The sequence below is a fragment of the Bison bison genome, unplaced genomic scaffold (assembly GCF_000754665.1).
Source record: "Bison bison bison isolate TAMUID 2011002044 unplaced genomic scaffold, Bison_UMD1.0 scf7180017864299, whole genome shotgun sequence".
Classification (NCBI taxonomy): domain Eukaryota; kingdom Metazoa; phylum Chordata; class Mammalia; order Artiodactyla; family Bovidae; genus Bison; species Bison bison.
The window spans coordinates 118374-133329 of record NW_011494871.1 but is presented as its reverse complement, the minus strand read 5'-3'; the positions used below and the strand labels follow the sequence as shown (position 1 = coordinate 133329).

The 14956-nt window shown below is 42.5% G+C and overlaps 1 protein-coding gene across 1 annotated transcript in view; it reads right to left on the bottom strand.

The window, feature by feature from the left end:
* PARP4 (poly (ADP-ribose) polymerase family, member 4) overlaps nucleotides 1-14956 on the bottom strand; it is a 77108-nt gene that overhangs the window by 51073 nt on the left and 11079 nt on the right. Inside the window, exons 5-12 of the mRNA XM_010851238.1 lie at nucleotides 13053-13128; nucleotides 12183-12296; nucleotides 9956-10105; nucleotides 9306-9443; nucleotides 8314-8487; nucleotides 5040-5200; nucleotides 4081-4218; nucleotides 1458-1553 (exon numbers count right to left, since the gene is read on the bottom strand). Of these exons, the coding sequence (XP_010849540.1) occupies nucleotides 1458-1553; nucleotides 4081-4218; nucleotides 5040-5200; nucleotides 8314-8487; nucleotides 9306-9443; nucleotides 9956-10105; nucleotides 12183-12296; nucleotides 13053-13128 (1047 nt within the window). The remainder of the gene's footprint in view (nucleotides 1-1457; nucleotides 1554-4080; nucleotides 4219-5039; nucleotides 5201-8313; nucleotides 8488-9305; nucleotides 9444-9955; nucleotides 10106-12182; nucleotides 12297-13052; nucleotides 13129-14956) is intronic.

The following is a 14956-nucleotide window of genomic DNA, read 5'->3' as shown; positions in this document are numbered from 1 at the left end:
ATATAAAAGTGCTTACTTGGAAATACTTTGTACAGAGGAAAGCATTTATTCTATAAATATTCAGTCTCAAGAATAATAATAAGACAGCTATCGTAGCTGCCACCAGCTCAGGAAAAAGAGCATCATTATTCTGTCTTTCTTTCTCGGAGTCAGCACATAGGCACATGCCCCTCGGTAATAATGTTATGTGGAGAGAGTCACTCTGTGATCTGGTTCTAAGGCTCATCCATTTGACACGTGCAGGTGGAGGGCACCTGGTTAACCCACCCACGCACACACACACATGAAACGTTGGACCACACCAGCACAACACCACCCCACTGTCCAATCCCCACTTGTCTACGTATACCAGTATTTATTAGGGTGGTGATTCTCAGCCCAGATTGTGTGTTAAAGTCATACACGGAGCAGAGAAACTACTGGGAGCCCAATCTCAGCCCCCGAGACCCTGACTGAGCTGATCTGAGTGAACTCTGCACCAACACTGTCTGAAAGCTCGAGGGTGATTCCACGTGCAGCCAGGATGGGGTGCGCTGACTCCCAACCACCGAGTCACATCAGCACAGCTGCTCTTCAGCTCCATGAGATGATGGGACCCTTTTCCAGGAGGGGAGACTCACCAACACCTAAAGGTGTTGAAGTGTCTTTTGATACAACAGGTGTGAAATGGTCTCATTCTGGTTTGATTTGCACGTTCTTGATCACTAATCTTTTCAAGTGTGTCCATACATGTTTCCTCTTCATATCTTTTGCCCTTTGCTTACTGGGTATTCCTCCTCTCATTGATTTGGGGGGACTCCTTAAATTCCTGGATAATCATCCTCTGTCCTGGGCCTGAACCTGTCATTTTCTTAGTTTTGTGACCTGAATGCAAGTTACTTAAACTCCATAAACGTGTTTCATCTTCATAAAATGATTCCCAATACCACTGTGAGGTTATCAAACAACATACTTGAAGCACTAAACCTGGTGCTTAGTAAGTTCAATATGCTGTGGCTGAAATGAAGACAGACTCAGATATTATTCCAGGCCCTGTCTGTGAGCGAGGTCATGTGCTGCAGAAGTCAGGACCGCTGGCTCTGGAGAAGACAAGGTTCTGTGTGGCTTTCGGCAAGTCACCCCCACTGTCCCACAGTGTTCTCATCTGTGATCGGGGTGGGAGTCACAAGGCCTGACCTCAGAGGTTTGCTGTGAGACTGAGTGAGTAAATACAGGTAAAAGCTCTTAGGATACTAAAATCACTAAGATGATTTCAAATATAATTTTCCCAAATATCCACCATAAGACAGGCTTCTACAATATACTGAGAAAACTGGCTGTTTTAATTATCTGTTCTTGGTGAGAAATCCTCACCAAGCAAAGACAGGTGAAAACTTGGTGAAAACTTGCAGCAAGTATTGGTCATGTCTCCTTGGTGACGGGTGTATATGATGTAATTAAAAAGATAAGGTACTGACCTGATTGAATCGCTGAAATATATCCCACTCCCAAGATTTCCAATGTCTGTTCTCTTCATGCCACGATCTTCAACTACTTTGGGTAAAAGCAACCCACTGGAAAAGAACATTATAGTGATTTACTAGAAAAAAGGAATCTTTCATTATAGCCTCACAATTCTGGCCAAGAAAGAAGCTATTTAAGCACTTCTGTGAAACAAGCCAGACACAGACAAACACTACAAGACTTACGTGGAATCTGAAAAAGTCGAACTCATAAACCTAGAGAGTACAGTTGTGGTTTCCAGGGGCTGGGGGTGGGGGAAGCTACAGGGGGTGGTGCTAGTCAAAAATCACGAACTTCCAGTTACAAGACGAAAACACTCTGGGGATGCAATGCCTACAGTGGTGACTGTGATGATACTGTACACCGGAAGTCTGCTAAGATAGTATTAGACCTTCTGTACTCACCACAAGAAAAAGAAAAGGTAAGCCTGCGAGGTGACGGATATGCTAATTAACGGATATGCTAATTAACTTGATCATGGAGATCTTTTCATAATAAATACATATATTAAACCATCACGTTGTACAACTTTAAGAAGTCACGTTGTACAACCTAAAGATATACAATTTTTATTTGTCAATCATAACTCAACAAACCTGGAAAAAATATACCAACTGAAAGTCAATAAATAAATAATTAGCATGAAGTGAAAAGAAAAATATATTTCAAAGTAACCTCAGAGTAGGAATTCCAGGTGCCATTGAAATGGACCCAGCCAAGGCTATTTCTCATCACCATCTGGACTGGTTGGCCAGCTAGCCATTGCCCACCCTCAGGCTGGGCCCATGAAGGGCTCACCAGAACAGCCATGAGGCCAAGGCTGACTGTGCTCCCATTGCAGATTCTTGCTTTCTAGAACTCTCTGCAATCAAACAAACTAGATTATCTCTGGGAAGGTGGTAAAAGAGAGACTCCTGCCTTTTATTACATCTGGTTTATGTTCCGTGTTATGAAATAGAATTAATTTTGTAAAATGGCTTTTGGGATGTACTTAAAATAATCTTTCTTACTCAAAGATTGTTTTTACTGCTTCATTTTATTTTAAATTTTCAAATCTTCAATCCACATGGAGTTTGTGTGAGGAATGAAGTAAGGATCCAACTTTATATTTTTTCCCAGACAGTTAACCATTTATATCCATATATGGTACTGAAGAAAATAAACTTTCCCATAGAGATAAAAGCTAACTTTATCATATATTAAATCCCCTATGTTTTTGCATTTATTTGTGGATTTTTATTTTGTTGCCTCATCTATTTCTCACCTCACTGTTTTACCCAGTAAAGCTTTATGTTTTTAACATCTGACTGGTTAATCCTCTCTGGTTATCCTTCTTTTTCAGAATTACCCTGGTAAATTCAAATTAAAAAAAAATATGGGCTATAGAATCAGCTTTTCTTTTCTTAAAAAAAAATCTTGTTAGTAGGTTTATTTACTTATTTATTTACGGCTGTGCTGGGTCTTCGTTGCTGCTCGTGGGCTTTCTCTAGTTGCAGCGAGCATGGGCTTCTCTCTAGTCGTGGTGCACGGGCTTCTTACTGTGGTGGCTTCTCTTGTTGCGGAGCATGGGCTTTGGCGTGGACAGGTTTCAGTAGTTGCAGTTTCTGGGCTCTAGAGCACAGGCTCAATAGCTGTGGTGCATGGGGTTAGTGGCTCTGCACCATCTGGAATCCTTCCAGATCAGGGACTGAACCCGTGTCTCCTGTACTAGCAGGCAGATTCTTTACCACTGAACCACCAGGGAAGTCAATTGTTAGTATTGTTAGTATTCTTATTGTGATAGCACAAAATGCATAGGTCAATTCAAGGAAAACCTGTATCTTTCTAATCAGCTTGTCTTTGGGTTCTTCTGAAGCAGTTAAAGCTTTTTCCCGGTGGAGCCTGCATGTTTGTAAGTCTTTGGTAGGGGATTTAACTCTTGCGTGGAAAATCCCATGGATGGAGGAGCCTGGTAGGCTGCAGTCCATGGGGTTGCTAAGAGTCGGACATGACTGAGCGACTTCATTTTTACTTTTCACTTTCATGCATTGGAGAAGGAAATGGCAACCCACTCCAGTGTTCTTGCCTGGAGAATCCCAGGGACAGGGAGCCTGGTGGGCTGCTGTCTATCGGGTTGCACAGAGTCAGACACGACTGAAGTGACTTAGCAGCAGCAGCAGCAGGGGATTTAACTAAGATCTAGACTTACTATGCTTTCCCTTGCTCCTTGTGACTTCACTTTCAACTCCAATATTAAGTGTTATTCAAAGCTAACAGAAATTAGAGCTATGTTTTGAATAGATAATTCATGGCATCTGGGAGCTCTAATTTCTAGACTATCTTTGAGTTAGATACACAGAGAAGACTCAGGACATACAGAATCCCCTTTCCTCAAGAAGCAATTCATTTCCATGCACTACACTTTAAAATATATAATAATTAACATATGACTTAAATTACACACTTAACTATAAAGTGTTCAGTTTTCTCTGCAATTCAATAAGCTGGCTGACTTCAATGGAATAGATCCACGTACTACAGCAAAAAAAGTCTAACTGTGAGCTGAAAGTCTGGAAAATAGAGATGGTGTGCTCTTACCGGGACAGGATTCCCATGAAGCTCTGCACAGGAGACCCATGCAGCAAGTGCCTGACATTGCCAAGGTGGCCCTGGAACTCTGTGGTTTCACTCACTCTGCCAACTCTAAATATCTGCAAGATGTCCACTGGACCCTTACTGTAGAATTAGAAGAGATTACATAATTGAAAGCACAATAAAAAATTGTTAGCAGCAGCAGAAAACCCAAAACCGCCCAAATGTCCATTATTAGAGAACTGATTCAATGAATCACAATGCAACATTTCTTGGAAATACTATGCAGCCATTAAAAAATACTCTCTTAAAAATAAGTAAGAATGTGAAACAAAACTTATAGTAAGATGTAAGTGTTATAAGTAGGCTATAAAACATCATACAAAATATCCCGTATTTTATCAAACATATACAGAATATACAAATTGAATATGTTCCTTCGTTCAACATTCATGCATTCATTTAACAAACATACTCTGTGCTAAGTACTCTACCAGCAACAGAAATAAGAAAACTCGGTCTCAGCCTTGCCAAGCTGACACCCTGACGAGACAAGGTCAAGAAAGTAATAAACAGCTGACCTTCTGTGCTGCTTAGCAGTCCAGCCAGGTTCAGAGAGAGATCCAAAACATGTTTCTTCACCTTAAAATCTTAATTTGAGTGGATTTTCCCATGCAATACCCTTCAGCACTTAAACACTGCATTTGTGAACAAACAAAACATCTCAATTTTTAGAATTTAATTCTGTGCAACAGTAGGTGAACTTGGAATGGACTGCAACAGTGGGGAGTGTTTAAGCACAGAACACAGCTCTGAGCCCTATTATAGACACAGAAGTGAGTATCTGTCATCACATCGTGATTACTCTGCAGTGAGGATTAATTATCTAGGTGTGTGAAGATCTGCTGTACCAGAATCTGAAGCAAGTTAAAGAGTAGACCCTCACCTATCTCCTGTAATCCTACCTGTGATTATTCTGCAACACTTCTTCTCTTACTCTCAAAAATTCTTCAGTGTTCGGCTCAACATGCTCAATTTTGCATCTCAAAGCTCGGTATTTGGCAAGAGACGGTGGGTTGGGTTTGGCCAAATTAGTTTCACAGACATTAACCATGTCTCTTATTAGCTGTAAGCAGAAATGATTACAGTCATTTCTACTTCTGACACGTCAGAACGACCACATATCAAAATAATTTATATCATACTGCATTTCTCAAAAAGGTTGAATAAGCTTTTTTCACCACCAACAAACTCAGTATGAGCAAAGAAAGAAACCCAAATAAACTGCAAAAACCGCCAAATAGTCACAATTCATAACACAGATTAAGCTTCTTAACTTACAAAGGTCCTAAAAACCATGAATAAAAACATCAAGACCCAAGAGAGAAAGAGGCAAAGGACATGAACAGACAGTTCACAGAAGAAACACAAACATCCCTAAAACATCTGGAAAGGTGCTCAGACTCACTACACCGAAGCCGTTTCTAGTGCATACACATGGTGAAGTTTGACAAAGACACAGCTCATAAGATGACAAGAAAAGGAAACTGTCATTCATCGGCCGTGAGAGGGCAGCACAGAGAAACCCTGAGGGAAGCAGACAAAATCACCCGTTACTGACGTGTTTATTCTTTCGGGCTGCACTTCTCCCTTGGGGACTGCCTCTCAGAGATGTCCCTGCGCAAGAACAAGACACCAGACACACAGAGCGTTTACTTCCTGTGGCGTCATTCACTGTGTCTGGCGGGGATGGGTGGAGGATGCCCACCCAGGGGCATGTCCCACCGTGGACCAGAATGAGGGTGGTCTCCACACTCAGAGTACATTATGTCACGTAAAGAAAACAGGTGTAGGACAGTGAAGAGGGTATATGACTTTTTACATAGAAAAAGGGGGAAGGACTAAGTATGCTTGTTCATTTTCACGTTTATTTGCATAAAGAAATGGTGCAAAGACAAACAGGAAACTAACAAGCATGGTTATGTGTTCGGGAAGAGGAGCTGGAATAGGGGTGGTGGGGACAGGGTGCAACATAGTACACCTTTTAAATATAATTTTGACTTCTGAATCATGGGGATGTGTGATCTACTGAAAATACAGAATCCAGGTTAACAGTATTTGGGTGGGCAGCACACACACCCTCTCAGTAGCAAAACCAGGAACTGAAGTTACACTCAGTGTTGAGGAAATCATGGAACTTTAAACATGGAGGTCCACTGTCAGCTCATTCACTAGCTCATCTCATTTGTTGGTTCCTCACATATTTTGGATTACAGACTCCTCTGGGAATTGGTGTGTGCATGCATGCTAAGTCGCTTCAATCATGTCCTTTACCACTAGCACCACTTGGGAATCTGTGGGAAGCTGTAATTTCCCCCAAACATGCAAAATTTAACATCCAAAAACTCCTCTGAAGTCTAGAGGTCATGGATCTCTGATTTTGTCCCAAATCCTTTATGCTAAGATGTGGCAACCCAGAGTCAGAGTGGGTGCTGCCTCACCCAGGACAGGATGAGCCCTGTCTGCCTTCCTGCTGTTCTCTGTGAAAGAACAGCTCCTTCCCTCACTTCCGAGCAGTCTCAGTAATCCTATCCTCCTCAGCAGAAACTGGCTTAGCTATGCACACATGACTTGCTTCTGGCTAAAGAAATACCCAAGACATGGAAGCAACCCATGCCCACTGACAGATGAATGGATAAAGATGTAATACATATATACAATGGAATACTACTCAGTCATAAAAAAGAATGAAATAATGCCTAAAATAATGCCATTTGCAGCAATATGGATGGAACTAGAGATTATCACACTAAGTGAAGTAAGTCAGACAAAGACAAATATCTATGATGTCACTTGTATGTGGAATCAATATTGTTGTTGTTCAGTTGCTAAGTCATGTCCAATGCTTTGTGACTCCATAGACTCCTCTGTCCATGCCTGCAACATGCCAGGTTCCTCTGTCCATGAAATTTCTCCAGGCAAGAACAGTAGAGTGAGTAGCCATTCCCTTTTCCAGGGGTTCTTCCCGACCCAGGGATCAAATCCATGTCTCCTGCATTCAGGTAGATTCTTTACTGTCTGAGCCACCAGGGAAGCCAAATGAACTTATTTATGGAACATAAACAGACTCACAAACATAGAAAATAAACTTATAGTTACAAAAGGGGAGGGATAAATTAGGAGTCTGGGATTAACAGATACATACCCTTACATATAAAAGAAGTAAATATAAAGAAATAAAAAATCAAGGATTTACTGTAGCATAGGGAGCTATATCCAACATCTTACAGTACCTATCATAGAAAAGTACGTGTGTGTATATATATGTGTACATGTGTGTATATATATGTGTGCAATATATATGTATATAGCTATGTGTGTATATAAAACCTAGCCACTTCGCTGTACACCTGAAACTAACACTATATTATAAATGAACTATACTTAATTTAAAAATAATAATAAAAAGAAAAATAAGAGGGTACTGGGGGCATCCTCCAAGAAACATAAGAAGAAACCATCCAGGAAGGATGCTGTGGGCTGATGGGAAGGGGAGTTGGCAGAGGGGGGAGCTATTCCTACAGGAAGCACAGAAGTGGGAAGAGACCAGGCCCCAGTGAGGTCGCAGCCTTGAGTGAACTGGACCAGTGGCCACCCCACAGCTGCACTACTCGTCCTACAGGGTGACAAGCCTTCTCATTGTTCAAGTCAGGAGCAGCTTTCTGTTTCTTCTAGGAAAGAATCCTACCTATCTCCTGATCCAGAAAGTCATTTCACAACATAGCAATTTTGAAAATTCTTTTTTTGTGTATGTGAGTGTGTGTGTGTGTGTGTGTGGCGGGGGGACTGTGCTAGGTCTTCCTCACAGGCTTCTCTAGATACGGTGTGTGGGCTTAATTGCCTGGGACCAGGTAGGATCTTAGTTCCAAGGCCAAGCATTGAACCCACATCCCCTGCATTGGAAGGCAGATGCTTAACCACTGGACCATCAGGAAGTCCCCAGCGTAACAATTCTAAACACTTGCTTCTGCACCATTCTTCCAACACAGGCTCCTTTGGGAGTGTGATTCAGGTAACTTCCATAAGGACCCCAATCACCCCCAAATGGCTCAACCGTTTGTTTTTGAGGAATCTCAAGAGCCAAATTTTGTGATCCAGTGTTATCTCAGTCAGATGTGAAAGACCCCTCTCCCCTGTCCCCACAAAGTGTAAACTGAACCCCAAGGTGCAGAGGCTTACCTGGCACAGGTCCTCCTTCTTAGCCAGCAGGCTCAGGCTGACCTTCTCGGCCACAGCAGCTCTGTGAGGGATTAATCTGTAGAACTCGGTCAGCATCGTTTGCAGTTGCTCCTGTGTTTCTCCATTTCTCATTGCTTCCTTTACCAGGAGGAGAATTCCCTCTGCCTTGCTCACCTTTAAATAGAAGATGACACATGATTATTAAAATTTAACTTGATAATCTAGAAAAAGTAAAGTAACTTGTATAAAAATACCTAAGATGGTTCTTAGATACATGACTATTAGCTTTCGACTGGACACGTACAAAGCAAGCTTGATGCTGTTGAAAATGCATCTCATTTCCAAACTGGGCTGGGCTTAACTAGAGGAGGGAACCAGAGTCCTCAGTGTCAGCGTGTCTGCATCCACGTTCGAGTCCACAGAGAGGAGTTCTCACTAGGGGACTTCCTTCCACACGAGACATTTAGAAAGACGTCTGGATCAGGCTCAGGGATGAAGCCCACTAGAACACCTTTTTCATCACACAAGTGCCTTTGGACTTGATCCCATTACTCTCTCCACGAGTTATTTCAATGTGCTGGTGCAGCCACACATGCTCTACCCCTGGGAACACCTTCTTCACCTGCTCCTTCAATTGTACACAGTCAAGAAGAGCTTCCTGATGGCTGCAGGTGCACCTGCCCTTCCCCACACGGTCGAAGGCTCAAGACGGTCACTCTGAAGTGGACCAGGGTCTGTACCTCTCCCTGAGGATCTGCAGCGCCCATGTCCCAGGCCTGCCCTGCTCTGCTCCCGAGGCTGATGCTGCAGATGGGACTCTAGTTTCCTCGGAAGTCCACTTCCCAGCAGCGCCCCTCGTGCCCCTCTCTCCATCGAGAGAAGGAAGAGCAGCAGCACAGCGGGAGCCTGGTGTAGATGAGGCACAGGCCTCTAAGCCACAAGCAGAAGGCAGGCTTGCCTGGCAGAACCTGCTTCCAGGACACGGCACTCACGTCATTCAGGCTCATCATGCCCACAGGTCTCAACAGTGTGTCCTCCAGGCGGCCGAGGGCTTCTGCCCAGAGCATCTCCACCAAGCCGCTCACCTCGGGGCTCAGGGCATTCGAGTTTATTACCTCCTCCAAAAGCAACTGCAACCACAGAGAAATAGAGAAACATCCACAAAGAGTTCATGAGTGTGCTCCTTTAAACCTGAGATAAGCAGAGGTGTGAGAGGAAACAGCCCATGTCATCCCAGGAGAGGGTGACTGTTAACCCCGGGCCCCTCCCAACTTGCCCTTGCTCCTTGTCCTCCTCTCTTGACCCTCTTCTCTTTTACCCCCATGCTGTTTTCCCTCCTGCCTTTTTATTCACTCTGCAATTCTTTAGGCCTGCTGTGGCATTAAAGATCAAGTGGCATTAAGGGTTTGAGGACCCTGACTCCTGGGCCTGGCTCCCAGTAAAATCTCTGGGAAGCTAGGAGGTCTGTGGCTCATCCTGGGACTCACTCCCCACTCGACTTTGAGCCTCTCTGTGGGCCCCTCTTCCCTTCTTTTAACTCCTATTCTCATCTCCTGCCAGCTTTTTATTTGTCATGAAGAAAACATTTCTGTTAAATCTATTTAATCAGTAATACAGAAGAATATGTAGAAATCAAGCTTACTGCTTGCAGTTTTTCAGATGCTAACTGGGTTGCTTCAGGTGTAAAATGTTCTCTCAGTAGAAAGCCTTGTTTCTTCAGTTCCTCAATATAATTCTCATAGTATTCACTTGCGTCTGCAGAGGTTTTCTTCACAGAGGACTGCCTTCTGGTCTGTAAGTTAGAGCACGCAGCACAGTGTCAGGACATGAGCACATGGAAGCCTATTAGCACATCGACCTTTGCTGAACACCTACTGGGTGCCGTGGTGGGGGTGGGGGTGGGGAACAGGGTCACAGATACTGCGCCTCCGCTAGTTTCCTGCTGTAACAGAGCTGAGAAACTAGTATTTCAAGGAATGACTTCACATTTTCAATTCTTGACAAAACAGCCTAAAATCTGCAAGTTGGGGGGAAAGTTTGAGAGGCACGGCAGGTGGGAAAGAAGCACTGGACTCACGGAAGAGCCTCAGGACATGTGTTCAGAGCCCAGAATCTGACCTTACACACCATCCTACCCCGCTTTGAAGTCTGGCTTCTAGCCTTCCAGAAATAAGAAAAACCGGGCGAGGCGAGGAAAGAAAAATACCTCAGAGATGAGGCATCGTTGGAGACAGGCACAGCCTAAACGAAAGGACTGCCCTAGCCAAGGAGACAGGAAGGGGTGCTGGCAGGTCACGCAGACAAAGGCAGAGGCAAACACCGTGATCATTCCTGCCGTCCTGATGGGGTGTCTGTCCCCCCCAAATCCTGCCCCATCCCAACCTCAGCGAACATGGAGGGCTTGCCCAGTGGGCTGTGGAGACCCTGCGGGCTGTGCATGGGGGTTGGATCGCATGGGGCCAATAACCCTGCCCCACTGGCCGCAGGACACACACCACGTCCATGTCACTCCATTCAAGCAGGGAAAGTTAAAAAAAAAAAAAAAATGAACAAGGGCCAAGATTCAATAAAATCAATTTTTGCAAAAAAAACAAAATAAAAAAAAGGTAAAATTTAACCTAATTTTGGAAGATTTCTGCCACAATGGATTAACAAAGGACAAGGGCCAGAGAAGCTCTGTCTCTTTCATCAGGGAGGGTTATGCCCGTTGAGAGAACAGACTCACCCAGGAGCAGAAGGGCCAGGCTGGAGGAGGGAGGCTGGGAAGGCAGAAGCAGCTCTGACACATTCTACCTGGTTTTCAACTTGATTTTTACTTACTTTTCACCCACATACCTAAATTCTCCACAAAACATGGTCTACATTTCTGGGTAAAAGGTTAACAAAGTCTTTCTCTTTCTTGGACACACTTGACCTTGGGTTAATCTTTTATGTCCTCATGGAATCTTGATAGGTGTGGGATACCAGCTGTAATATTTGGCAGAACTGCTTGGGTAATGGAGTTCCACACCAGGACTGGAGGTCAGCAGTGTACACCGACAGATGGCCAGCCTCAGCCCTGGGCCCAGGACTGTGTAACTGTCTCCCTGCTGGGCGTCAGGAACCTGGGGGCATCACCAGCAGTCTGGGCCCTGAGATGTCTCCTTCCTGGACGACAGCTGACCCCCACTGTGGGGAATGGGTGAGGCAGGCGCGTCCTGAGCCTGAGAGAACCACTGTGTGGTCACTCGAAGGGGAGCCTGTGAGCCTCTGGTCAGTTAGCATCTCACAGAAGACTCTGACAGGGCTGCAGGCTTTACTTGGAACTTCAGGTGTAGGCTCTGGGTTGTTTTTTTTCCCTACCTGTCTTAGGTCAGAACCCTGCCCTTGACCTGACACTGACCTCGAGAAGGTCATGGGCATGGACAGCCCCACTTGCTGTCCCTGAGCCCAGGCACTTCACACATTTCAGTAGCAGCTGAGTCACGGCGGGGGCAGGACCATGATTTGCTCTCCCTCTCAATTTCCAAGGGTGGGTGTGTTGTCTTTTCACCTCACACTAGGAGTGGCCTCTAGGCGACTCCCTGGTACAGAGCAGGTGTTTAATGAAGTGAGTGAAGGGATCCAGTGCCAAGGTACAAACATTAGCAAAGTTTCTGTAAGTAACTCAGAGCAGGAGCAGGAACCTGCACCCCAGGGAATGTTCTCCTGGCTCCCAGCCTGCACTCCTCACCTCCATATCCCAAAAGAGCACCTCTCCACTTTTCAAAATGGTACTAGCTAAAAAGAGAGACGCTAACAGATTGGCTGGTTCAATTTACCAGTTTTTACCAAATTCGCTATCAACAAGGTGGACAATAAAAACGTAGGTGTCACCACAAAGCCCTTACCTGGGTGCCAGTGGCCAGGAGGAAGTGTGTGCATATCAGAAAGCCACGGTCCCCAGGGCCCTGGAGGCACTGCAGCTCCACCACCGCGGTCTCCTTACCTCCCTCTGTCACAACCTGGAAAACATGTTGCTCTTTCATAAACTGCATTCACTAAATAACAAACTACACATGCCATTTAAAAATGTTGATTATAAACCTGATACAAATTATATCATTTGCAGATATAATTTAGAAAGTAAATAGAAAATAAAAATCATCTGGAGTCCTACTACAGATATATAATCACTATTAATATTTTTTTATATTTCCTTCTGGGATTTTTGTTATAAATATACTTGTATATGTTTAAACCATCCCACTTTTCACATTTTCTTAATCACAGAGAAAATGTTATTTTCAAGTTATATTTTATTAAAATATCTTAAAAATACAAATGGAGCATCATTTTAAATGCTACTGTTATTTTGCATTTATATGATGTCAGAGGAAAAGTTTTTTGTTTTTCTTTTTAATGAAAAATAATGGAAATTCAACATAGTGTAAATACTTGGTGTGAAATCTACTCTTTTAAAATACAAGAAACTGTTAACAGAGAGGAATATCTTCATTTTTTAATGTCATATTAAGTTTTTGTGCTATTTATATTTTTACTATATTTTATTATAAGCATGCATTTCTTTTATAATAAAAACACTAAAATTAAACATTTTAAATGTGAAGTTTTTTTACTATTAAAAATCAATTCATATATTAAGGAGTATTTATTCAGGAGATGCATAATTTTTCAAAAACGGGAAGATTATCAAACAGGAAAAATAATCAGAAGACTTCAAACAGCTTTGTTCCCTCAACTAGAAATTAGACTCTTACTTTTTCCAAGATGTTATATTTTGCAACTTCAAAATCTTGAGGAAAATGAGGAATTTCAACACCCTCTGCATAAAACCTGAAATTTGTATAATACAATATTAACATTAAAATGAAGCTTTAGACTAAACAGACTTTTCGTAAAATTTTTCTTGTAGCTCTCCTAATTCCATACAAAATATAAGTTCTTAACACCTCCTTAGATATTCTAAAGATGGCAACAAGGTCCTGTGGAGAGAATGGATTGATCCCTTCTGTACACAATTCTAGAGCTCTGAGTGCTGTGAGTCTACAACAGGGTGTGGGGGGGTGACATGTGTCACGGAGATGGGGGCAGGGGGACCTGTGTTCACCCTGGGCTCTGGCCCTTGGAAGCTGGTCACTCCAGAGGGACCCATACCTCTCCAGACTACACTCAAGTCCTCTTTACAATAATTAGCTAATTAACAAACTAATTAAGGGTATCAGATTTCCTATAATCTGTATTTTTATTTTTGATATTTGTTCTCTCTTGTAACATGAAGATTAACAATAAAGTGGGATCAACTGTGATGTTTAAATGACAGTGCAGCTGAGGGTATGTACACTTTAAGAGTCCATATAGAACTTTAGACTCATATATGTCATTGGGGAAGGTTGTGTTATTTCTATCTCTATTTATTTAAAATATCAGTTCAGTTCAGCTGCTCAGTCATGTTTGACTCTTTGTGACCCCATAGACTGCAGCACGGCAGGCTTCCCTTTCCATCACCAAATCCTAGAGCCTGCTCAAACTCATGTCCATTGAGTTGGTGATGCCATCCAACCATCTTATCCCCTGTTGTCTCCTCTTCCTGCCTTCAATCCTTCCCAGTATCAGGGTCTTTTAAAGTATCAGGTAGAGACTAATGAATGGTCTTTACTCTGAACGCTGTTCAGGAAGGTAACAGAAAGAGCAGACTGCCCAAATCTCATCTCCAGTGGTTTTTCTTTTTTAAAATCAACCTAATAATTACATCTAGTCTCATATAATACTGATAAAAATAATTATCACTATAGTAAGTGAATAAGTAAAAACTTAATAGTTAGATAAGCAAGATAAATTAAAATACTATAAAAATACTGATGTACTAATAGCATTTTAATACTGAGGTTTACAAAACATTTTACAAACTATGTAAAGTCTTAAAGATCAAACTCAAGACCTATATATAGAAAACTATAAAACACTGTGAAAGAAATCGAAGAGGACACTAATAGATGGAGAAATATACCATGTTCATGGATTGGAAGAATCAATATAGTGAAAATGAGTATACTACCCAAAGCAATTTATAGATTCAATGCAATCCCTATCAAGCTACCAACGGTATTCTTCACAGAGCTAGAACAAATAATTTCACAATTTGTATGGAAATACAAAAAACCTCGATTAGCCAAAGCTATCTTGAGAAAGAAGAATGGAACTGGAGGAATCAACCTACCTGACTTCAGGCTCTACTACAAAGCCACAGTCATCAAGACAGTATGGTACTGGCACAAAGACAGAAATATAGATCAATGAAACAAAACAGAAAGCCCAGAGATAAATCCACGCACATATGGACACCTTATCTTTGACAAAGGAGGCAAGAATATACAATGGATTAAAGACAATCTCTTTAACAAGTGGTGCTGGGAAAACTGGTCAACCACTTGTAAAAGAATGAAACTAGAACACTTTCTAACACCTTACACAAAAATAAACTCAAAATGGATTAAAGATTTAAACGTAAGACCAGAAACTACAAAACTCCTGGAGGAGAACATAGGCAAAACACTCTCTGACATACATCACAGCAGGATCCTCTATGACCCACCTCCCAGAATATTGGAAATAAAAGCAAAAATAAACAAATGGGACCTAATTAAACTTAAAAGCTTCTGCA